Here is a 26,707-nt window from a genome sequence, read left to right on the forward strand (position 1 = left end):
AAACCACCCTCAAGAAAGCACATAATCTCGTTAACTCTCCTGTAATCCAATCACAAGCCTGCCTTCATGTAGTCCTCCATATGGGCCCTTCTTAATTCCAAGTACATAAAAGATGCAAACTGCCAGTTTCCAAAGCATTTTCTTCGTCTGTTGGGGTCTTGCTTCCAGGTGTATCCTCCATTTGACTCAAATTAATTTTTATAAATTTTTTTTACGGGTTACGTCAACACCATAATATTATACCTTTTCTAAAAGCTCAAAGGATAATTTAATTTTAAATGGAAATTAAAATAAATCTGACAGGAACAAAAGCAGGCAGCATGGTATGGCAGTTTAGCACACATGACTCACACCCTGACTCAGGGCATTTCACGTCCTCAGCTGGGCCTTTGGTGGTTCTTGGAGTCAAAGGTGGCATTTCCCTATCTCTCCTCTGTCCTGTGGGAGCATTACTGTGAGGCCAGTGACATTGACTGAGTTTCAAGTATGCTTGGTCATTTGAGTGCTTCTCTAGAAAATTCTTCTTATTTAGGTGAAACTACAGCTGACCTTTTTCTCAATTGCATTTTCACAGGGGAAAAAAATCGACTCACATCCTTACAAACTTTAAAAATCAAATAACTATATTCTATAACACCTTTCAAGAGTCAAAACGTAAGCAATGTGAAGAACTGAAGAAACCCTTTGGTATTATAAATTTGCTCAGCGAGAGATATCTCTAGCAGTGCACCCTCCCACCATGCATACCTTTAAAAGCTCTTGGAACTATATTTTGATTTGTTGTGAGATGCATGGAATTCATAATATACTTTTCTGATAGCCTCCCTAACACTATTTCCTCTGGATATTTTATTTGATTTGCTTTTCCCACCTCCCATTGTGATTTTGTATAGCTATTCTTTAATCACTCCTTTCCACTGTCTGATCAAAGACTGTGTCCTTTTGGCAGAAAGATTCCAAAGGAATCTTCCCGCATCCTCTAATCTGGGCCCGTGGCTGTATTCCCTTCCCCACAAATGCCCTGAGATCCTCCCTTGCTCTTTCCTTCCTCTTGTCACTTTGTCAACTGCTCTTCGCGGTAAGACCATGGCTATCTGTTCACAGGATAACACCAGGGCCTAGCAGAATACCTACACAGAACAAACACTCACTAAAATCCTGTGGAACACAGTCTGAAGAAATGGGGCAGGGGGAAGGGGGGTGGAAATCCTATGCTGCCCTTGGTGGCCTAAATAGTTCTGTCCTTCCTCAGAATTCACAGATCACTTCCTGTTTCCATTCTCTTCGCAGACACTAAATCAAACACCAAGTACCTATGGAGCACTTAGGATGGATCAGGTGCTGGATAAAGCACTTTAAACCCCTTACCATGTCACTGTCCCCGCCTTTACAGCTGGGAACACAATGCGTTCTCGCACCCAGGAGTACGAGGGCCTCCAGGCTGTCCTATACAGGTGGCAGACACTGAAAGAGGGCCAGCCCCTTCACCCAGCGACTCCTTTCCACTGCAGTCCTTTCCATTGCTTATTAAGAACCTATACTCACTATCTTGCCAGCACAGGTTGCTGGTATTCCATGAACACCCTCTGAGGTTTCCCAGCTGCCCTGCTTTGTGCTGCCTGTCTTCAGTCTGAAACAACTGCCATGCTCTAGCTCCTTTAGGTCTTCCTCAAACAACCCCTGTCCACGATGGTTTCTAGGAAACCCCCTCCTTCCACTGCTCTTGCCAGTCTTACGGGGCTTCTCCAGAAAGAGCCTTCCCCTTTCCTAAGGCGGCCTTGTAACAGTGGGAAGTATAGCAGTAGAAAATTGTAACCCACCCCACCATTCTTTCGACATTGTTTCTGTAAGTGCTGACTCTGACTAATATTTAGCTTGTGGATGAACAGCATGTTTGTAATAAAAATCCTAGGAACTAACTTCAAAAGATACAGGCTCCCACCTTCAGGCACCTCAGCTCCAGGAGAGTTGCTGACCTTCAACGGTGGAGCCAGGAAAACATGAAGCGAGGGTGATGCACACCAGACCATCACTTGCCTTATGGGAATGGGCTGTGCTGAGAACTTTTCAACCCCTTCCCTTGATCTCTTAGTTCTGTTCCCTTCTCCCTCCTTATGAAAAACCTCTGCCTCCGCTGACGTGTGGAGATGGGTTTTGAGGTGTAAGTCCCCATCTTCTCAGGGAGATGGACTTTGAGACATGAGTCACTCATCATCCAGTTTACCGGCGCCTGAAAATAAACCACTTTCCTTTACATCAGCACCTGCCTCTTGAATATTGGCTCTCAAAGCGGCAGGCAGCCGCACCTGTGTTCAGTTACAGCCTGGTAGGGGAAGGGAAAGATGGGGGGCAGGGAGAAAACTCTTACACATGATTATTGGGGTCACTTGGTACTAAGTACTTTATCTACTAAGCCATAAATTATGCTCTTGGATTCAGAAATCAGCCATAGAAAAGTAACTTTTCCCCATTTGAAAACATTGAGTAATGGAATTTGGGAAGTCTGCCAAGAAACTCACATGCATCTGGCATCTTCCCTGCCCATTTCTAAATCAAAGGTTCATGGACCTGTATCCTCTGTTACCTTTGTTACTCTCCACTGCCAAGGTGTACTCTGCACCTTGTGAGAGACCAATATGACAGTTCACCAGCAGAGCACACAGTAATTTTTGAATTCCAACATACACACACTTTTCTTCAATCACAGTTTTTCTTTAGGATTTGGAATTAGGAGGAGACAGAATGAGGGTGTCTATCCCACCCCTCAGCTGAGATCATAACAGGACCAGATGTCACTGAGTCATAAAAAAGATATAAGGAAACAAATGGCTCAATTGTATTTTTTACCAAAAGGTTTAAGTCCCCTTTTAAAACCAGAAAATCCCAAAAAGCAGGATTATGAACGGTGCTTTGCATTACATGCTGATTTCATTCTGCAAAATCAGAAGCAACTATTGAGTAGACTTTGGTTATGTAATAGTTGTGGGAGCAGTAGGAGCGGGACTGTGCAGGCCACCTGACCCCCTGAAACGGGACTGACGCAGTGATTCAGCCAGCGCTTCTCATTTCTGGAATGGGGGTAGTACGAGAGGAATATGGTTGATTTTAATACTAAAGCAATGGAATGATTTCCGGACCTAATAATAGGTCACACCCCTGTGGAATCTGTGATGTGCCCGGCACTGTTCTAAGTGCTCGACACGAAGCTCATGACCACTGCACGTGCCGGGAACATCAGAGTTCATGTTGTGCAGGCAAGGAAATGGCAGTGTAGAGAGGTTAAGTAAGTTGCCCGAGGTCATGCACCGGGAAGTGCTGGAGCCAGGGTTCAAACGGAGCAGCTGGCTTCACATTTCCTGCCCCCAGTCGCTCGCTCATGTAGAACCTCTAACCATCCCTCTGGTAAACATTGCTAGCTTCACCCTCTTGCTTCTTTTCAGAATAAAATTCACCACTCCAGGAAATCTATTTATTCCTAGAGAGTGTGTGTAAACTGAATAACTGAATTTGATAAAGCAAATCATATTTAAATGCACTGGGAGAGACTTGCTTTGGAAAGTCATAACACAGGGAATCCCTCGGTAAAGTGACTGTTGCCTTGTAAACAGTAGGCACTTAATAAATGTGTATTGAGTGACATTAATGCCCCTAATTTGTATGTGTTTCTTCTGGTATATTAAAGGTGCTTAAAATAAGGTACACATTACTAACTGGAAAGAATATTGGAGAGAAGCTGCCACCGAGAGCAAGTGCAGACGGTGCAGTGATTAATTCAGTGAATCACCCGAGGAAGCGGGCGTCCTGCCAGTGCTGCCCGTGGGCTCCATGCCACCCTCTGCTCTGACAGGGATGCCAACCCTCCCGGGGCCGCTGACAGATCGCTGAGGAGAGGAATGGGTGGGGTGAGACGGAGCAGAACTGAGCTCCTAATCTGCCTCCTTTCTTGTAGGTGTCACTAGCTTCCAACGTACTTCATTTCAGTTCATTTATCTTCTGTGTGACAATCCAAGACTTTAGAGGGTCATCAACTATTCAGAGGACACATAGCATGTCTTTACAGTGTCCCTCAGGAGCCGAGAATGGGGCGGGGTAGGTGATGCGCTGGGTGCAATGGGTCCCCGGAGCCATTCAGCCATTGAGCCATTGAGCAGTTACCGGGCTGAGTCACCTCAGCAGAACTCTCTCTCCCCAATCTGAACCTCAGGACTCTCACCTGTGTCTCACAGGGGCGTTCTGGAGGCTCTGCAGTCCTGCCTAATCTCCTGAGCCTCCTGGGGGGAGGGATGGGGAGGACGACTGGGCCTGCAACCTGCGTAGGAGCCGTCCGTTTGTTTTCAGACACTGCACTTCTGTGTGCTCTCTCACTTGAACAAAGTTTTCTGGGCCTTTAAACAAAGTTTGCCAACCACTGGTGAGGTATAAAGCCCCTTCTAGATCTAACATTTTTCAGAGCAGGTGCTCATGGTTCATCTTCCTCTCAGATATTAGTTGTAGACCTCTAGGTCTACAACTGACATGTAAAGGCCAGATGCTGCTGCTCTTTATCCCGAACAGCCACGCCCTGGGCCATGCAGGCTCTCCCGCTCCATCGCTCTTCCTCCCCACTGCGGTCTGTTCAATCTGCGTGGTCTCCAGGATGCTTTCTTTGATTCCTGAGGTCATGTAAAATCCACCTTCCCCTTCTCCAATGCCCCCAGCCTTTTGTTTATACCTCTGCCACATTTGTTCTTAGTCATACATTGGAATGTTTTCTATCCTCTACCCGATTGTAAGTCTTAGAAGGGCAGAAGTTCATTCGGAGGACTTTCTTTGTGTGTAAATAGTGAGTGCTCGATCAACAATGATTGAAGAAAAGGCAGACTGTAGAACCCCTGGGTAAATTTTTATACCCTTGAACAAGCTCAGGAAAAAAAAAATACTGATAACTGGTCTCCCCCAAGAATAAATAGGTTAATATAAACATTTCTAAACAAGTCAACGAATTAACAAGCACAGAGCAAAGCCTACAGCATGTCTGATATAGTGAACGCAACCCTGAAAGAGGGGACGCTTCCATGTTTCCCTGATGACAACTTCCGGAGTCTGAGGGCACTGGCTGAACTGGCACAGAGGGAAGCACCTAGCAGTGTTTACAAGCTCTCTCTTCCAACTAAGAAAAACAGGTTTGCATGCAGAATCCTACTTGGACATTTTCTTAACCTCTAGGCCTCATTTTTTTATTTGTAAAACAGGCATATAATAATAGTTGTTGGAAAGAGGGGGTTACATTAAAGATTAATATAATAAAGCATGTGGCAATACCCTGTGCCTGCCACATAGGGAGTGCTCAATATATGCTAGGTCTTAGTTAAAAGCAACAACAAAACCAATACTAATAAAAGAAATGGATAAAGAGCAATGTGATAGGCCTAAGTTGCATGCGATGAGTGGTTTTCTTCATAGGAAACTAACAAGTTGCTGAGGGTGCTCAGGGGCAGAATCTCAAACCACTAAGGATTACTTAAGCAACTGACATCCCACTCCACATCACTGTCTCGAGGCGCGTTAAATTTAATCCACAGTTTCCCTGAATTTTTCTAGGTCTTTTTTTTTAAAAAAAATTGATTTTTGGAGATAGAAGATGTGGGGGAGTGGGGGAGAGGGAGAGAGAGAGAGAAACATTGATTTGTTCTTCTGATTTTTCTAAGTCTTCATTGGTTGATTCTTGTATGTGCCCTGGCTAGGGTCGAACCTACAATGCTGGTGTATTAGGGTGATGCTTTAACCAACTGAGCTACCACGTCAGGCCTCTAGTTCTTAAGAGAACCTGGAAAGCCTGTGTTATGTGACCTTACTCTCATCACCTTTCCTCTACATAAATAGCTCCGGTCACCCAACCCTCCTCCAAGTTCCTTGAATGCACCAAGCATGTTCTCTCTGCAGGGCCTTCCCACTTAACTTGTTCTTCCTCTGCTTGGATACGGTGAGCCTCACTACCCATGTGGCGAGACCACCCTTTCTTTACATCAATGCTCACAAAGCGCCTCTTCAGAGAGGCCTTTCCTGACACCTCTCCCCACCTCCATTATCATGAGCATCACCTTTGCCTTGCTTTGGCTGTCTTGAGAACACTTGTCACCGCCTGACATTTTATACATATTGTTGTTTCCCTGGTTCTTGTCCACCTCCCCTGCCTTGAGTGTAGGTTCTACAACACTAGGGACCCCAGCTGCTCTGTTCATTGTGTAACCCCGTCACTAAACTTGCCCAGCACAGAGACAGGAGTGTGCTCAGCAGAGAGTGGTTGAGTGGAGGGGTGAATGGCTGCCAGCCTGAGGGATACCATGGGCGGATACCATTGATTCTGCTATTCACTTTTTAACAGGTTCCCCCTGAAAGCTATGCAACTGCCCGTGCATTTGGGTCGAGTCTTACCCTGTTAGTATAGAAGCGGGAGCAGTGATTTGTACAGAAACTGGGTTGGTGAGATTGTTGGTGTTTACAACAAAGAACTTTACAGTTGGATTCGCTGCTCCTGCCTATAAAAACAACAACCATGGAATTGGTATTGACAAAAAATATAACATCATTGCACATGTTTAAAACTGTACAAAATGTCTGCATTACAGCCATAAAATTATAACAATCAGACATATTCAAACAATTTAAAATAGATAAAATGAACATAAGGGAGGGTCATGAAAAGCAACCTTTTCATGTTCAGGCAGAAACACATAAGGCCCAAAATACTCCTGTTTAAATAATAAATATTCATAATTTATGTATACTCTATGCAAACAGGGATAAATTTCTTAAAATCATTTCAGATATTTTGCAAATATACCCTGACCCCAGGAGACAAGAAGTCTGCTGGCTGACCACTATGAAGAATTGCTTGGGTTCAGCCAAAGAGACGATCCACCCAGAAAATTAGTTTCCCTGAGTCGAGAGCCAATAATGCTAATTAGGAAGCCATCATTTTCGCTCTAAATTCAGGTTCACCATGTTGGAGCGTTGCAATAAATACTATGACAGAAATCTATAAAACATTTTTATATATACACATAGATCCTCGACTGACAAATTAGTTAGAAATAATATATTTTTAGTAAGAACATTTTATGGTTTGTTTGTTTTTTGCCAGTTTCACTCGTCAAAAAATAACATTTCACTGAAAATACATCTCCATATTTAGTCTCTGATCTTTTTTTCAATTTTAACTTCCTCTGTCTTCCTAAAATGGCAGCTCTTCATAAAACAAATTGAGTGAGTTGGTAAAAATAAAAATCCTTTTCTCCAAATTGCTTATAGAAAAAAAAAACAGAAAACAAACAAAAAAAACATTTACTATTAGATTTTCCTACACAGTGGCCATTATTAATATGATCTCAGTGAAGAATCATGCTTCCCTTCTAAATCCCCGTCTTCCTCAGCTTACACTGCTGAAGAAAGCTGTTCAGTTTTTATAAACATGCATCGGAGAGGGAGAACAGCCTTGAAAACCAAGACATGACACTATTATTCCAAATGTAGGATGTGTGAAATTAACACTAGTGCCAAATCTATAATAGAACCACTAAAACTAGTCATGTATCTGTTAATTAGTAATACAACCTGATATATAATCAAGCTTTTCAACTTCATCTAGGGCACATTCCAATTTCTACAAATGAGATGAGCTTGTGATTCAATTATAGCCTCTCTTTTCCTTCATTCAAACATTTCAGTCCCCCTACCTCTTTCAAAAGCATTTTCCCCATCTTTTTCGGCTTGTCATTCCTCAAAGTTTTTGGAGAAATTACAAAACCTTAAATCACACTCTTTCCTAGGATAATAAAAATACTTTAAAATTGCCAGATGCTGTTGACTTCAGCAAGAGTAATCACAGCAAGCTGTTGAAGAGAGACTGACAATATTTTCATTAGCAGGAAAGGATTAAATGAAACCATTCCCTTCCCATCAAATCACAGAGCCACTATACGAATAGGAGCACAGACCTTTGGATATGGAATGTGCACGGTCTTTGGGTATTGCAGTGACTCATCAAAGTAGATGGAGAATTCAATACGTGGGACTTCAGTGTCGTTAAATTGGGCATATGCTAGAAAAGTGCCGTTTGGAGACCACCACAGAGCGGAGTGGGTACTGAAGATTTCCTCTGAAAAAAGACATAGATTGTTCTGTTACTAGAAGTAGCTGATAAATTGGCTTTGGCATTCAAAATATTTTTCTCATTAGCTTTAGTAATTACAGTAGAGTTCAACTAATGAACCACTTTGCATTTGCTGGGCTTCCAAAATCAGAGTAATACAAATACAAACGAATAAAAATAAAATCTTTAAGGATAGATCTGGATTGTAAAAATAAGTAACCGTTGGACTATTTTAGAATATTTTAGCACGCAATACTTAATATACACTCTACATGTTTTCCTTTATCTTATAATCCTTTAAATTTATGCTGTAAAACATACTAAAAGTAAATTTCACACAAGGGGCTGATTCTCTTTTGTAATTTTCAAACAGTCAACATGCCAGCATACTCTCCCCAACTGGGTGGGTGGTGTGTGGCTCCTTGCTATAAAGCCAATATGGTGCTCAGAGTTCACTACTTTTGGCATAAACAAGATATGGAAAGGATGGGTTTAGAATGGCAAGGAGCTCCATGAAACTCCTACTGAGAAATGTCTCCTTCACCTAGCCTAGAAACTGAAGACTTCCTTGGAGTAACACTTGGCTCTGGTATATAAATTGAAGGGTGAGAAGAGAGGGTCAAAGGATGCAAAGGAAAGTAAAGGTCTTGATTTCCAGAACATGGTAGGGCTCGTTCTCAATCTCCAGCAAATGTAGTTCCTTCCTATGTTTATTATGAAGTCTGTTCATGAGACTTCCAATATCTGGCTCTTAAAATGCCAGAACCTCTTTTATCAACAGGGCATGGAGAATTCAAGTAGACTGGATGGGGACTCCTAATTCTTTATGCAGATTTAATCCACAAGTCTCATGTTCTTCTGAGAGTGTAAAGGTAAAAAAAGCATAGAAACTTGAATCTTAGAACTAGGAAATTATTTATCCCAATGACTTTTCTGATTCTTGAGGCTTCCTTACAAGTTTCTTCCAAAATCTTGTTTTCAATAATAACAATAAGAGTAGTAGTACAGTATTAATAACAATAGTAAAATATGATAATAATTATTATGAGCAGCTAGCATTTAATGAATACACCAGGCATTGATAAGCAATGGACATCTGTTATCTCAGTTAAATTCATGATAATTCACTGTGCAGATGAGCAAAGGGAAGCAGTTAGGCTTATAGAGAATAAGTAATTTGTCCAGGATCACATAGGCAATGACTGATAGAATCAAGACTAAATCCAGACCTGTTTGATGTGAGTCCATGCTTTTCATCTCCATTTTCAACTGTTGTTCGTGCCTATATCAGCAACTCTAATAACAGGAAACCTTTTCTTGGTAAGGCAGCCTGCTCCCTGTTTGACTGCTTTATACCCATATCATTGACTTACATTTATGTAACAATTCAGAGTTTACAGAACTTTATCTAATTTAATCTTCACAAAGATCCCTGGATGAGCCTATCTGCAGTTCATTTTACAGAGAAGGAAGCTAAGGTTGAGAGGGATTGAGTGAATTAGGATACAGGCCTTGAGATTCCAAGTCAAGGAGGTTTCCACTATGTGAGAACTTCTTCATATACTGAGTTGACATCTCATCCCCTGTGGCTTCTACCTGTTGGTTCTAGTCTAAGATCAATATGCCATTACATACAATCAATATAATTACAGTAAGGTTATGGTTTTTAAAATTTATTGTAAGTTCAAGTAGCAGGTAGTGCTCTATGTTTTGAATTGGTGGTTATTTGAAATACAGAACACCGTTTTCCATGCTGATGATGTATTAAAACTATTATTATAAAGTTACTTCTTGTTGAGGGCTTCTGGTCAAGATGGAGGCATAGGTAAATGTGGTACTCACATCCTCTCACAACCACATCAATATTACAACTAAAGTACACAAGAATCATCATTCAGAACCACCTGAAATCCAGCTGAACAGAAATCCTACAACTAAGTGTATAAAGAAGAGGTCATATTGAGACTAGTAGGAGGGATGGAGATGCCAAGTAGACTGAACCCACACCCGCATGTGACACATAGAAATCAGGAGGGGTATCTTGCCTGTGTAGGTGCCCCTTGAAGGTCAAGGGGTCCCAGTCTCACAACAGGCCCCCTAGCCCAGGGTTCCAGTGCCAAGAAGAAAAGTCCCTATAACTTTTGGCTGTAAAAACCAGCAGAGATTGTGACTCAGTGAGATGGAGGAATTCTGGAGTCTCAGGCAGTTCTTAAAGGGCCCACACATGGACTTACTGGGACTTATTCCCTCTGAGCTCCAACACTGGGGCTGCAGTTTGAAAGGTAACAGAGACATACAAGGAGGAATTGAATTGTCTGGCAACATGATGAGAGCTGGGGAGGCAGGGCAGGTTTCTCCCAGAAAGAAGTTCTGGCAAAAGCCCTTGTTCCTTTTCTTAGACCTCCTCCAACAGAGCTGGTAGGTGGGCACCATATCTGAATCTCTACAACCTGGCTAACACTGCTCACCCAACCTCGTGATTTTCTGAGACCCCACTCCACCCAATTGCAGACTCACCCAAGATTTTTCCAGTGGCTTTTCCATACAAAGGCCTATCTTGGCTCATGCTTCAGAGTTTTCTAAAATCTCTCAAACAAGCAGCATCTGGTCTTGGCTTGCCTTGTACCTCTAGTTAAGTGGCCCCAGGCCTAGCAGTAGCAACAGCCAGCTTTGGTTTGCAGATTGGCCTTTCCTGGGCACCTCTGAGTCCAGCACAAGTAGCAGCCATCTGAAAATTGCTTTGTAGCTCATGCTGGGTGGCCTCAGGCAGAACACAGGTGGAGGCTGACCCCCTGGTGCACTGCTGAAGAGGCTAGAGAGCCAGTGCACCAGGTAGACAGCTTAAGACACATCCAGGCACCACCCAACCCCCTCCACAAGTGACACACTCAAGGAGCAGACTCAGTGGGCACAAGAGTCCCACTGAAGTAAGTCTTGCTCCTTGGGATGGGCCCTGGCATAGCTGATCTTCCACAGTGAGTGCAGTTAGTCCTTACAGCCAATCAGCCTAGGAATAAATCCCTCCCATTGACATGCCAACAACAATCAAGTCTCAGCTACAACAGGTGGGTGTACACAGCCCACACAGGGGTGCACCTGGAGTGCCTAGCTTGGGTAATCAGGAAGGCTGTGCCACTGGACCCTACAAAGGACCCACCACATAAGGCCACTCTACAAAGTCTGGGAGGCGTAGCAGCTCTACCTAATACATAGAAACAAACACGGGGATGTTGCCAAGATAAGGTGGCAAAGAAACATGTCCCAAATGAAATAACAGAACAAAACCCCAGAAAAAGAACTAAACAAAACGGAGACAAGAAATCTACTGATGCAGATTTCAAAACAATGGTTATAAGGATGCTCAGCGAACTTAGGGGAGAATAGATGAATTTAGCGAGAAATTCAACAAAGAGAAAGGAAACATAAAAACAAACCTAGAAAACATAAAAAAACCAGTCAGAAAGGAAGAATACATTGCAGGGAATCAACAGTGGAATAAATGAAGCAGAGGATCAAATCAGAGATTTGGAAGATAAGGAAGCAGAAAACACCCAATTGGAACAGCAAAAAGAAAAAAGAATCCCCCCAAATGGAGACAATATAAGGAGCCTCTGGGACAACTTCAAATGTATTAATATGTGCATCATGGGGTTATCAGAAAGTGAGAGAGCAAGAAATTGGAAATCTATGTGAAAAAATAATGACAGTAACCTTCCCTAACCTCACTGAAGAAAATAGACATACAAGTCCAGGAAGCACAAAGGGTCCCAAGCTAGAGGAACCCAAAGAGGCCTACACCAATACACATCATAATTAAATTGCCTAAGGTTAAAGACAAAGAGAGAATCTTAAAAACAGCAAGAGAAAAGCAGTAAGTTGCCTACAAGGGAGCTCCCATTAGACTCTCAGCTGATTTATCAACACACACTTCACAAACTAGAAGGGATTGGCAAGATATATTGAAAGTGATGAAAAGCAATGATACAACCAAGACTACTCTACCCAACAAAGTTATCATTCACAATTGAAGGACAACAAACAGCAGAAAATGGTGAGGATATGGAGCAAAGAGAACCCTGTGTACTGTTGGTGGGAATGCAAATTAGTTCAGGCACTATGAAAAACAGTATGGAGTTTCCTCCAAAAAAAAAAAAAAAAAAAAAAGGAACTGCCTTACGACCCTGCAGTCCCACTTCTGGGAATTTACCTAAAGAAACACAAAACACTGATATGAAAGAATAAATGCACCCCTATATTCACTGCAGTGTTATTTACAATAGCCAAGATTTGGAAGCAGCCCAAGGGTCTGTCAGTAGATGATGGATAAAAAAAGCTTTGGTACACTTCACAATCGAATACTACTCAACCGTAAATAAGAAGAAAATCTTACCTTTTTGTGACAGCATAGATGGACCTGGAGATATTATGCTAAGTGAAATAAGCCAATCAGAGAAAGATGAATGCCATATGATTTCACTTATATGTGGAATCGAATGAATGGAATAAACTAACAAATAAATAGAAACAGACTCATAGATACAGAGAGCAGACTGTCAGCTGTCAGAAGGGAGGGAGGTTGTAGAGCTGAGTGAAAAAAGTGAAGGGATTAAACAAAGGAAAAAAGACTCATAGACACAGACAACAGTATGATGATTACCAGAGGGAGAAGGAGGTGGGGGGGGTAGGTAGAAGAGGTAAAGAGGGGATAAATGGTGATAGAAGGAGACTTGCTTGGGGTGATGAACACACAGTACAATATAGAGATGATGTATTATAGATTTGTATACCTGAAATCTAGTTAAAAAAAATTACTCTAGAAAGTCTCTTGGGGTAGTGGGGGGGGGGGGTGTGGGGGGTGGAATTATAAGAGATATAAAGAGCCTCCCAGACAAGAAAAAGCTAAAGGAGTTTATTACCACCAAACGAGTATTATATGAAATGCTAAAGGGTATTCTTTAAGTATAAAGAAGATCAAAAATAATAAAATGGCAATAAATATCAGAAAATGAATCTAAAAAACATACAAGCAGAACAGAAACAGGTTCATAGACAGAGAAGAGTTTGATGCTGCCAGATGGGAGGGGGTTGTGGGGAAGGCTAAAAAAGGTGAAGGGATTAAAAGTACAAATTGGTAGTTACAGAATAGTCATGGAGATGTAAAGTATAGCATAAGGCATACAGTGAACAATATTATGGTAACTATGTATAGTGTTAGATGGCTGTAAGATTTATAGAGATGATCACTTAGTAAGTTATATAATGTCTAATCACTTGGTTGTATACCTGGAATTAACACAATATTGTATGTCAGCTATAACTGAAAAATAAAAAAAAATTATTTAAACTAAAAAAACAAAACAAAACAAAAACTACTTCTGGTAAAACTGAAAGTCCTGGGAATGAAGAGACCATGGGTAGGGTAGGGAGAACAGAAGACAAAGGGAACAAAAGATGTCGAGCCCTTCTTGATACCAAGCTGTCTGATCACAGGGGTCTATAGCAACCCCGTCTCCCCATACTCTGAGGCGTCCTGTGATATCTCTCATCGCACCACTCTGACCTTCCTTATGTACCCTGGACTTTGTGTCCTCTCCCAAATAGGACACTTGGCTTGCTCCCTGACAGTTATTTGTTGGCATCTTTGTCTCCCTCTCTGGTCTGAATTCCCTGAGAGCAGCAGTTGAGTAGCATTTGTCTCTGCGTGCCCAGCATCTGGCATAGCATCTCACAGGTTCTTGGCATTCAATGTGAATTGCACGGAATTGACCACACCTCCAATGTCAACACTACTACTTCAGAGGGATAAAGGGAGTTCCATCTTCCAAAATTATTTCTTTCTTTATCCCTTCTGATACTTGTTCTCATCAAAATTCTTATTTTCAGCTCTGAGTTAGGTTAATTACATTCATTCTCAAGAGTGAATATCATATAATTAGTTTTATATTAAAACATCAAGCATTATCATTTTAAAAAAATGCATATAATACACAGTAATAATCAATTAGAATATCTTGAAATAAGACAAAGCGAAAACAAAGATACAAAGAGAGAAAGCTATTTGGGGACATTGGCTGAGGTGGAGGGCACAGATTCCAGAGTGGAGGCTCCTCTGGGAGTGGCCCTTCACGGTGTGGCCCATGGACCCGACTGGACCTTGCAGCTTTGTTTATTCTCTTAGTTATGAACCTACAGACTCTCAAAATATACTCTCTTTTGATCTCAACAACTCTTCATGGTTGCAGTGGATAGGGTAGATCTGATATACGGAGAAACAGGTGTGTTCTTTTCTGAATAAGGATCATTTGTAAATTTACAAAACCAACTCTAAGAATCTCTCTATAGGGACCAAAGTCCCATTTTTGGATACAGGCCCACATTGGATCTGCGAAGCCATTCTTCTGATTGTGAACGGCTTAGTCATGGAAAGGCAAAATGAGATCCCTCCAGCTGTTGCCTGCCTTAGAGGAGACCTCAGCGTTAGGGATGTCCCAACTTCCACCCAGCTGTTCCTTCGGGACAGTCAGGTCACCACTTTGGGAAGAGGCTTTACCCTATTCATATGGGGGATCCTGGAGGCTGTGCTCTGATGTCCATCAAGTGCTGAAGATGGTTTTCAATTTCTAAGTGACTCGTTTCAGTAAATTTTATTATAAGTTTTAATCCAACACTTAATTCTGAGATATGGGAATTTATCTTTCTTTTAAAGTATTTTTTTTTTGTTAATAATGTTATTCATTTAATTAAACTTCACTTGAACTGGGAGACAACCAAAATTCGGTTATGAAGAAAAACTATGCTTTTTAACTATGAAAAAGAAATAATAGGATCAAATAAGGAGGAGTCTTTAATAAGCACGAGGCAACTTTGTGAATGGTTTGAAAGAGTCTCAAAATGCCTTTTGTCTTGGCAACTATAGATATGAAACATGTTTTTCTAATATTTTCTGAGTCTCTTAAATGTTTCTTTTTAAGATTTTATTTATTTATTTTTAGAGAGGGGGAGGGAGGAAGAGAGGGAGAGACATGTCAATGTGTGATTGCCTCTCAAGCACCCCCTACTGAGGAGCTGCCTGTAACCCAGGCATGTGCTCTGGGAATGGAACCAGAGACCCTTTGGTTCGCAGGCTGGCACTCAATCCACTGAGTCACACCAGACAGGGCTGAAGTGTTTTTATAATATTTTCTAAAACTCTTCATCGTAGAAGAAAAAAAATCTTTAAAAAATCATTTTAGTGCTGTATTTTGATTCATTTTTTTCTTAAGCCTTTCTAGTTATTTTTTTCTTCTTTAAAATCAGGAAATTATAATTTGACCAAATTCAAATGAACACAGATCTTCTATAAAACAGGTGTTTTCTTCTCCTTTCCTCCCCAACTTCCAAAAAGTATTTTGTCATCTTTAGGAATGTTGTGGGAGTACTTAGCTTTCCTCAGTAACTTCTGGGGTAGGTAGGCTTGGTTAGAGAAACATCTGATGTTAATCTGCAGGATTTTATGACCCGGAAAAGCAGAAAAGCTACTTACACAGAAAGGCCCTTTGTAGCAGTAGACTGAAGACAATGGGGGCATTGAGAGACAATGAGGACAGAAAGAAGTAGCACTAGCTCCTGCTAAGACAGTTTTCGTCTCTGAGATACCTGGTGTGGTGAGTGCTAAAAACAATTTGATGACATTTAAAAAAAAATGCAGTAGAGTCCTTGAATGTCTTGCTTTTTAAAGAAATGTTTAACTATTTTTAAAAACTTACATATATTCTGATTTAAAAATGCCTTAAAGTCTCTACCTTCATAAACCCAGTCAGTAATTCCATTATTTATTATATCTTCTTTCCCAGTCTGTGTGATCCTCTGACTTGATGAATTTGGTTCATTTTTAATATAAATATCATTGTTCCAAACATATGCCTAGGAAGATTAAAAAGAATATCGATATGTAATAACATGATATGATATATTTTATCCTGAAGTTCAAGAAAACATTTATCAACTATTTTATCCTAAAGAAATATTTGTGTGCAAGTGTAATGATTACCTGAGGTTATTCAATTTGAGCAAAACAAAAGTCATTTATTCCCTCCCCCTCATATTCTTAAATGATCAGTATACAAGCTATAACACCAATTTATCCTAAAAAAACACTTAACATATTAAAAAGGGGAGACTCACAACCACCACTCTGTGGATGCAAAAGTATGTAAGAACACATTCTAAAGTATATTAAGAATGATGTGTGCCTCGCATTTCTTCTTGGGGGAGGTGACTAAGGGAGTGCAGTGGCATGCTTGCAGGGAGGAGGGCAAGTACAGACAAACATTCCATCCTCCTGTTTAGCTCTTCTGGACTTCGACATTCTCTTAGCTAAACATCATGAAGATATATCTACAGTGACCCAGAGAGGCCCACAGAACCAGCAGAAAGCAGATATGCTTATTAAACCGCCCCGCCCCCCGCAAACCACAACAATAGCAAAAAATAAAATAAAAAAATAAATAAAAAATAAAAACCAACCCTAAGTACAAAGAAATGAGAATTTAAGAGCTTAATGAACATTTTTTCCATTAAATGAACAATTTCCTAATGGTAGTTCAGAGACTTTCCGGAATTGTATTTACTATGTTAGATTAGTAAAATCTTATTTTAGGCAATAACACTATATTTGGTAGTGAAACTTTATCTTTCTAAGTATCTGTTCTGTATTAGGATTAGTAGCTTCTACATGTAAGAAATTCGAGCCATTATTTTTCTGGCAATAAAAGAGACTCACTAACCAATTTATGACCCTCTGGTGACCATGTGATCAACTGTGTGTCATTTGGAATTCTTTCTTCTGTAATCAGCTCCCTGGAAAAGATAAAAGGAAACAACTACCAAATGAATAAATCACAATGTGTTTTTTGTTTTTAAGTTATTACACTAGAAAAGTACGATATATTTTATAAGGGTGTCACTGACCTTTTATTTAAGTCATAAATGTCATATGAGGCTGTGTAGGAATGCCTCCATTTCTATAAAAGAAAACAGACATTTCAGGTGTCTGTGATTATTGATAGTTTCACCACTTGCTATAGGAGCTCAAGATGAGAGACAAAGTAATATTACAACATTGTACAATTCTCAAATTTTATCTTTTCTTATATATTCCCTATCTAGATCATTATAATTTTGGAATTAGAAATAAAACCTTAGAGACTATCTCTTACAAATTCCTCTGGACTTCATATAGCCTACCTTTGACATCACCTCGGCCAAGAAGCCTTCCCAGGATCACAGTGGGCTAAGGTGCCACTTCCTCTGCAAACCTTATTCCTAGCACTAACCACAGGATGTTAAGTTCACCTGTTTAAGAAGAATGCACATTTTCACTTTTCAACCACTTTCCTAACAAACTTTCTGAAATGTCTATAATTCTATTGCTGGTGATGTTGTGGAGAAATGTTTACTTTTCTACATTGATCATGAAAATATAAAGTAGTATAGATATTTTGAAAACTGCCTAGCCATATATATATATATATATATATATATATATATATATATATAAAAATTGAAATACATATACCATTGATATTTTAAACAACCATCTCAAGAAGCTGCAAAATGAAATGCAATCCAAATCCAAAAAAATCAGAACAGAAATAATAAAGGTAAAAGCTGTAATCAAATAGAAAAAACAAGATACAGATAATTCAACAAAGCAAAAAATTGGTTCTTTAAAAGACTAAAAAAATTGCTAACATAGTGTGAGAGAAAAAAAGGTATGAATGACTAACATCAGAAACAAAAAATGATATACCACAACAGATTATAGATATTAGAAGACTGTAAGGCCCTATTACAAACATTTTTTTGCTACTAAGTTTTAAACAAAAGAAAGAGGGAGAATTCCTTAGAAAAAGGGAGAATTCCTTAAAAAATGAGTTATTAAAAATGAGACAAGAAAAATAAAAAATCTAAAGCAAAAAAGAAAAAAGACTGAAATAAAAATATACATGATTATAGATTTGTATTAATGAAAAAATTACTTATATGTGAATGCAAAGGTAAATTAAATTACTCATCTATATGTCTGTTTTCCCTGCCATATTCCTAGAGGAAAATAATTGTGTCATATTCACCTTTAAATACCTAGAACTTGGTCTAGTGCATACTACGTAGTATGTATTCAAGGAAGAAACCCAGCTAAAATAAAAGTCAGATTTTATCTATAAGGATGAAATAGATGAAATAAGGTAACCCAAGGGCTCAGTTGTATAATAGCAGAGTTGAGACACAAGCTAGGGTTCTTAACCTAGAAGAATATTTCCCTCTTATCATTTATCACTCTCCCAACCTTTTATGTCAACAAATATTCATTAAGTCCCTACTTTTTTTAAGTTCTACATTTCTTTTTCAATCCTGGATTATTTTGACACACTCTATGCTTATTTCTGGGAAACCAGGCAGTATAACACCTGCTAAAGCCAAAAGGTGTGGTACAGGCTGACAACACTGAGATATTTAAGAAGGTTTGAGATCATTTCAGAATACAGATCCATCTCAGGGTTTGAAAACAAACCCAGCATGTTTGGGATGTTCACTTCATCTTTTAAAATAGACTCATCAATCTATTTAGGACATAAACATTGGCAATTATCCTCTGTGAGGCATCATTAGCTAAGATAGGCTCCTTCTCTTTGAGGAGCTCATAGGTGAATGGGGGGAAATGGACAAGTAAATACAAGGAAAGATTCATAAGAGAGATGAGGGAGGTAGGTGGGGAGAGGCCAGAATCATAAATTAGGTACTGGGGAGGGAAAAGCCCTTGGACAAAGGTGATTCTTGTTCTGTTTCAGTGGCAGAGGACTTCTACACAGCAAAGAGGTAAACAAGGCAACATGGGAGAGAAAAGTTGAAACACAAAGATAGCAATGGCCATGTTTAAGAGCAAAGCTTTGGAGTCTTCTAGCCTTGATTGCTATAGACTGAATGTTTGTGCCTCCTGCCCCTAAATCATATGCTGAAATACTAAGCCCAATATAGTGATATTTGGATGTGGGGCCTTTCAAGGTGACTAGGTCATGATGGAGCCTTCATAGATGGGATTAGTTCCCTTACAAAAGAGACTCCAGAGAGATTCTTTGCCCCTTTTACTATGTGAGGACACAGAAAGATGATGGCCAACTACAATCCGAGAACCAGGACCTCACCAGACACTGAATTTGCTAACACCTTGATTTTGGACTTCTCAGCCTCGAGACCGTGAGAAATAAAATTCTGTGGTTAAACCACTCTGTCCGTGGTGTTCTGTTATGGCAGCCCAAATGGACTAAGAAAAGTCTCTAAAGTGTAATGGCAGACAAGTTTCTTCCTAAACTTCATTTTTTTCTTTAGAAAAATGTCAATAATGACAACAATAATTTCAGGTTCATGAGAACATATGTGAAGTGCTTAGCAAAGCTTCTGGAATTGTCAACATGCCATAGATTGTGTTACTATTTCTGTCTCTAGAGCATTAGGCAATGAGAAAAAGATGCTAGGGGAACATCCCTACCAAGCTGTATGGTATTTATTTCTTAATGTATCCACTCAAGGTTTTTGTAGCAACTTCAAAGTAATCTTTACTTCTTAAAAATAACTTAGAAGTAATAATTGATCTTTCTGGAAGCACTACCTCAGCCATAGAGAAGCTATAGCGTAAGTTCTAAAGAAAATAACATAGCAGACCTCCAAGGAAATGGAATAAAATTAAACTTCTTTTTGTTGTTGTTGTTCTGAATAGGTTTCTTGAGCATTAATTAGTCAACAAATTCATGCTGCACAGAAAATTCTATTGGATACTCTGGGAAGTAAAATAGAAGACACAGTTCTCTACTTCCAATAATCTTATAATTTTGTGCTTTGCGATAAATTTTTGGAGAGAGTGTGGGAACGGAAGGACAGAGAGTAATGTCAAGCCTGGATCTGAATTACTGAAAAGGAAGAGCCAGATGATGATTGGGGGAAGAAAGTTCCAGAAGAAAGCAATGGCAAATGCTTTGGCCCTTAGATAGTAATGAAAGAGCATTGGGAGCTGTCCCTACTGGTCTCAGGGACTGTAGCCTTGCCCACAGGCAAGAGGGCCCTCAGGCTGGAGCTAAGCAAGGAGGCCTTGGGAAAATAGGCCACTGAGGAGACAAAACCTGTCCCTCTGGTATGGGCGCAGCCCTTGCCTCCCTCACATCACCCTGCTTGGCCCCGGAGGATGGTAGGTTAGTCAATGATGGCTAAGACCCCTCAATGGCAGGGGCAACCTAAGGCAGGCACAGTGGCATGGGGCCATCACAGGAAGGACTTGGGGGACATGGAGGATGGGCAAAAAACCCTCACCCCTCAGCTTTGATATGGCCAGAGTCCTCATTCTATCTGAAAGAAGTCTCCTTATCTTTTGGCTGTTCTGCCTGCCGCCTGACCTGATCAGTGAAACAATACTAAAGGCAGGTACATCCCTGAACTGGATCAGGCAGTTCCCAAGGACAATTAGGCCTGGAAAAGGAATGCATTAAATCCTATGAAATTTACTTTGCTAACAATGCCCTCAAGTTAATGAGTACTGATGTTTGGGATTGAGCATAGAATGTGAACAGTTTCTCAAGTTTCAGGGCTGAATGGGCTCCACCCTGTCTACCAGACCGTGACCTGAGGTAAATCTCCTGTGTTCCTCCAATTGTTATTTATGATCTCTATTTGTTTTCTGTAAGCATAACCTTTTGACTTTGATGAGCTTTGCATCCAGGCTGTATACCCCTGTGCATATGGTCATCAATAAAAGCCACTTCAAGAGAAGGGCTCAGGGCATTCCCCAGTAGAGGGAATTGCCACCCCCCCTTCTCCTAGCAGACAGAGAAATGTCTGGGCCGACTTATTTTATTTCCCCCTCCATGATGACCCGGAGTGTATTCTGTGCAACAGAGTCCTCCTTTCTCCTTAGCTGGTGCCCAGTGTGGGGCCTTCAGGGTCTGCCTCAGCTGGCGCTTGAACAGGGACTTACAGAGTCCGCCTCCGCTGGGACCCAAAATAGGCCCTTCAGAGTCTGCCTCAAAAGAGATGTTTGAGTAAAACGAAAGGTTGTATATTTAAAGGTTCTTAACTTTGGATCATTGGGTCACCTGGGAACCCTTAAATCTACCCATGCCTGGACCCACCCATGCCTGGACCCACCCATGGCTATACTGGCTTAATTGATGTTGGGTAGGCCCCAGATCATTCTAAGGGGCACACAGGGATGAGAGGCACTGGCCAACCACAGTGAATGCCAAGAGGGTGATTTATGGGGGGCAGAATGGGGCCCACTCACCCAGGCTTCTGAGGATGCTATGTTAGAGTTTGAGGTTTATTCTGAAGGTTATTTGAAGCCAATGATCATAAAGGTTTAAGCATAGGCATGACAATATAACAGGTTTTAAAAGGAGATCTTTGGATACTGCATGGAAAGCGTGGATAGTAGGAGGAAGGGACAGAGTGAAAACAACAAAAGCAGTTAAATACACATGTAAACTCCAGTGCCACAACAAATACAAATTACCAGTGACCATTGCCCAGCTAATGTCTACCAAGGAAGTATATTCATTAGTGCACATCCAATGGCACTTGCTGGACTTGGCTAAATAGTAAATTAAGCTAGCACTTACTATTCCATTTCTATCTTAATGTCAGCCTTTATGTTAGCCTTTAACATGGGCACTTGTTATTCCGTGGTTCTCAGCCCTAGGTGCCAATTAGAATAATCTATGGTTTGAAAAAAATAATAGTGATGCTGGTTTCACTCTAGAGATTTCAGCTTATTGATCTGAGGATTCGCTTGGACACTGAAAACTTTTTCAGACTCAAGTAATTTTATTCCATAGACAACAGTAAGGACCACTGAATTACACAAACAATAATCCATTAATTGGGAACAGATGTGCTAAAGTTGGCATAGGATCCTGATTTGCTCATAGTTGATAAATTTAGCAGAACACAGTCATCTAGTCCTCATGTCCAGGAAACAGAGCCCAGCACAGTGAATCCAGGGTAAATATTATGACTGGGAGTTACAGTCCCAAAATTGGAAATGGAATACAGGATGGTTTGCTTGGCCTGAGTACAGCAGCACTGATGTGTGAGATAAGGTATTTATACGAGTATTTATCATTTATTCTAGGAAAAAGCAGAGGTGGGGATTCCCATTTTTCTATATTCTTTTCAATGCAGAATATCTACAGGTTTTTAATTTTTCTTACATATCTCAAAACGTTCTATATTCAACAACTGTTGCCAAATCCGTGAATAACTGAAGAGCTGCAGTTAAAGTTACTGGTGATTTGCAGCCATCCTAAACCTGAAGAGGATGTGTGATTAAATATAACCTTTCCTAAATGTGTGAGAATTTGATGTTGGGCTGGGTGGCTGGAGGAAGCTGAGTGTTCTTACAAGACTGAGGCTCCCCCTTTAGAACGATTTGTATATGGTGGGATGTGAAGGCTGGGATGTGGGCTGTGTGAGTCGCCTTGCAGCATCTCTTCTGAAGGATAAGAAGTTTAATTCTTTTTAAAGCAAATACTTATTGAGAGTTTTACTACATGTAAAGCTGAGAAAAAGAAAATAAGGGGTTATATTACTGGATGTACAAGTCAAACATGTAAATTCACTTTTAGATTAGAAGTTCTATTTTATTATGTTTTAGTGTCTATATTATAATATTACACAGTTTAGTGTTTGAAAACACTCAAATTACTTTCTTTTAAAATATTTGTTGGACTTATCTTTTATGAATGAGAATGACTATTTCTCTTTTTGGTGCTGAATAAGAGATTTTAGTGCCTGTATTACTAGGTGTCAATCTTAAATATTCATATACTTCAAATCAGTTATAAAATAATACATTCATAGGATTCTTTAAATGTCACAATAAGAAAACATTTCCTTTACCTTCACATAGTTGTATTCAAAGAGAACAAACTTTCCATCGGGAGACACTGAGTAATCATTTATAGAATATCCAAATTTATCCTGTCAATCAAGTAGAAAAAAAAAGAACAATTAATCCCATTTAACTGCCATTATTGAGCACTTTCTATGTAGAGGGTATGGTTCTGGACAAGTGGCTTGTGCCTTGGGAGCTCCTGATCTAGGAGAGATGGTACATTCCCCCACAAAAATGACCATGATGTAAGGTAGATGGTGACCAGGGTTAGAGGAACAGGGAGGGGAAGTTTAGTTTTAACCAAGGAAAGATAACTGTGAGGGTGGGGATTAGAAACAGAGAACTTTCTTGGTAAAGGGCACAGCATGAGCAAAAAGAGTACGCATATTTAGAGGCTGTCTAACGGTTAGGTGTAACCTGAATACAGTATAGGATATATTGAAATATAAGCTAAGAAGACATAAAAATAGAAAAATAACGGGGACCTAAATATAAGAGGTGGAACTATGGCTGTTTTTGCATACAGGTGTGAGAGAATCTTATCTGCTTTCTACAAAGATGCGCCGGTGACACAGTGACTGGGATGAGATGAGAGGGGTTGTGTCAGCCCTGGACAATGTCTGGTCTGCAGTATGGAGACAGTTACACAAATTAGAATACTCACTGTCACAAGATGAAACAAAGCCTTGAACCAGGACTCTACAGTGGATATGGAAATCCGAGAGACCCTTGAAATTGCAGAAGGTATATTGAGTAGCTAAATATAGGGAAGGACAGAGGGATCAAGGAGGATTGTGACTTGCAGGAGAGCACTATCTACCAAGATTAGTAACACAGGAAGAGGAATAGTATTCTTTTAGTTTGCTAGGAGAGTGACGGGGAAATAACTAGTTTAGTATGGAATACAGAGTTTTAAATGTTCGCAAACCATTCATGTGAAGGAGCAAGCAAATAATTAAAAATAAAGGTTTTCGGGGGTGTCCAACCTGTGTCCCCTGTGCCTCATGCAGCCCAGGATGGCTGCGAATGTGGCCCAATACAAAATCATAAATTTATTTTTAAAATTATGAGATATTTTTAATGATTATATGTCACAGTGTCTTTAATGTATGGCCCAAGATAACTCCTCTTCTTCCAGTGTGGCCCAGAGATGCCAAAAGGTTAGACAGCCCGGGTAGACCTTGAGCAGAGGTTAGTGTTAACCAAAAAAAGAATGTGTACTGGAGAATCAAGGCCAGAAAGACAGTGCTGAGGTGGGATGTGGAAGCGCATGAAATTTACTGAAGGCCAGCAAATGAAGACAGAGCCCTGGGGACACTTACATTCAGGAGTATGGGCAGGAAGAAGAATTGTCAAAGGAGACTAAAAAAGTAGCCAAGGCAGGGAAGATTCCAAGAAGGAGAGAAAGATCCACTGTCATATTCTGCAGAGAAAGACCAACAGTAGGAAACGGCAGTACTCAGGAATTGAAAGGCTATGAAAAAAGTCCCCAGAATTTCCTTAAAGTATGAATTAATTATGGGATTAAACATACAAATGTACTGTTCTCCAACAAAACGGAGCTGGTTCCATATTCGGCATTGAATAGCAAGATATTATTTTCTTGTTTGTAGAGATATTCATGGTCTAAAGAGAGAAAACGGCCAGATCAATATCTCAAGTTGCTATTAAACATCTTCATAAGCTAAAAATTATGCAATAAAAATTTAAGATTTAAGTGTGCACAAGTACTAAATAAGCATTTCTAAGTTTGAAAAACATTAAATTATTAGTATTACACTAGTATACATTCACTTTTCCATCATTGTTGTTCAGGTTTCAATTCATATCTAACTTTTTATAGTACATAATCAGAGAAATAAGGTTTTTTTCTCTCTTGATTCCCTTTGCACCCTTAGGTAGAAAAAGACTCTCTCCCACATGGTATCAAAAAGCAAGGGTATCTTCTCAGTGCCATAAAAGGGACTTGCAGCCTAACTACAATGAACATAAACATAATGTTCAATGCCTCCCCTCCCCCAAAAAATCCTTACCTGAAACCCATCGCAAGTTGTAGGACTTTGTTCTAAAAGTATTTTTTAAATAATCACTTAGGGTGTAGGTTCTGAGACTATTAGTTGTAGCATCACCTGCAGGTTGAAAAAAGAGACAAATGTTCAGTAAGATGAGAACCAAAGTTTTGCATAGAAAAAACAAATAGATCTCTACAATCTACACTGGTTACAAGATACAGAAGTACACTCACAAAATACAAAGCACATTTTGAAAGATTTTGAACTGTGTAGATGGAGAAAAAATGCATTTATCTGTTAAAGCACATGTAAGTGTGTATGTATATTTCATTGTAAACTAGTGCTGTAAAAGTGACCCTGATTATGAAGGTCTAGATCAGCAATATCCAATGAAAAAATAATGTAAGTACATTTTCTAGTTAGCAACATTGAAGCATTTTAAAGATGAAATTACTTTTAATAGTGTATTTTATTTAGCCCACTATTCCAAAATATTTCAATGTGTAATCAATATTTAAATGCTATTACTGGGACCTTTAACATTCTTTTTCAAATTATATTTTATTGATTACGCTATTACAGTTGTCCTGATTTCCCCCTTTATCCCTGCTTCACTCTGCAACCCAGACTCCCTCAGGCAATCCCCATGCCGTTGTCCATGTCTATGGATCATGCATATAAGTTCTTTGGCTCCCCCATTTCCTGTACTGTATTGTACATTACCATGGCTATTCTGTATGTACTTATTAATTCCCTCACTTCTTTACCCATTCCACCATACTTTCCTCCCATCTGGCAACCATCAAAATGCTCTCCGTATCCATGATCCTGTCTCTGTTCTTGTTTGCTTAGTTTGTTTTTTAGATTCCATTGTTGATAGTTATGTATTTATTGCTGTTTTATTGTTCATAGTTTTGACATTCTTCTTTTCTTTAAATAAGTCCCTCCAACATTTCATATAATAATGGTTTGGTGATGATGAACTCCTTCGGTTTCTTTCTTTCTTAGGAAGCTCTTTATATGACCTTTGATTCTAAATAACTTTGCTGAGTAGAGCCATCTTGGCTATAGGTCCTTGCTTTTCAAGACTTTGAACATTTCTTGCCAATCCCTTCTAGTCTGCAAAGTTTCTTTTGAGAAATCAGCTGACAGTCCTATTGAGAAATCAGCTGAACTCCCCTGTAGGTAACAAACTGCTTTTCTCTTGTTGCTTTTAAGTTACTCTCTTTATCTTTAATCTTTAGCATTTTATGTATGATGTGTCTTGGAGTGGGCCTCTTTGCATCCACTTTATTTTGGTGGGGAGGGGCTCTCTGTGCTTCCTGGGCTTCCGTGTCTATTTCCTCTACAAAATTAACGAAGTTTTCTTTCATTATTTTTTCAAATATCTTTCCAATTTCTTGCCTTTCTCTTCTCCTTTTAGCTCACTTATGATGTGAATGTTGGAACACTTGAAGTTGTCCCAAAGGCTCCTTACACTATCTTCATTTTTTTGGATCCTTTTTTCTTCCCATTGTTGTGATTGCTTGTTTTTTGTTTCCTTATGTTCCAAATCATTGATTTGATTCTTGGCTTTATCCACTGTACTGTTGTTTCCCTGTAAAGTGTTCTTTATTTCAATTAGTGTATCCTTCTTTTATGACTGGA

General features: G+C 39.8%; 1 protein-coding gene across 1 annotated transcript in view; it reads right to left on the reverse strand.

Annotated features, from left to right (window-relative positions):
- Positions 1-26,707, reverse strand: part of DPP4 (dipeptidyl peptidase 4) — an 81,365-nt gene that overhangs the window by 33,486 nt on the left and 21,172 nt on the right. Inside the window, exons 3-10 of the mRNA XM_054562758.1 lie at positions 25,082-25,177; positions 24,583-24,674; positions 23,054-23,134; positions 17,081-17,133; positions 16,897-16,969; positions 15,913-16,033; positions 7,977-8,137; positions 6,415-6,518 (exon numbers count right to left, since the gene is read on the reverse strand). Of these exons, the coding sequence (XP_054418733.1) occupies positions 6,415-6,518; positions 7,977-8,137; positions 15,913-16,033; positions 16,897-16,969; positions 17,081-17,133; positions 23,054-23,134; positions 24,583-24,674; positions 25,082-25,177 (781 nt within the window). The remainder of the gene's footprint in view (positions 1-6,414; positions 6,519-7,976; positions 8,138-15,912; positions 16,034-16,896; positions 16,970-17,080; positions 17,134-23,053; positions 23,135-24,582; positions 24,675-25,081; positions 25,178-26,707) is intronic.

Source organism: Pteronotus mesoamericanus, unplaced genomic scaffold, assembly GCF_021234165.1.
Source record: "Pteronotus mesoamericanus isolate MK-2021 breed Mesoamerican mustached bat unplaced genomic scaffold, CSHL_Meso_final scaffold_651, whole genome shotgun sequence".
Lineage (NCBI taxonomy): Eukaryota > Metazoa > Chordata > Mammalia > Chiroptera > Mormoopidae > Pteronotus > Pteronotus mesoamericanus.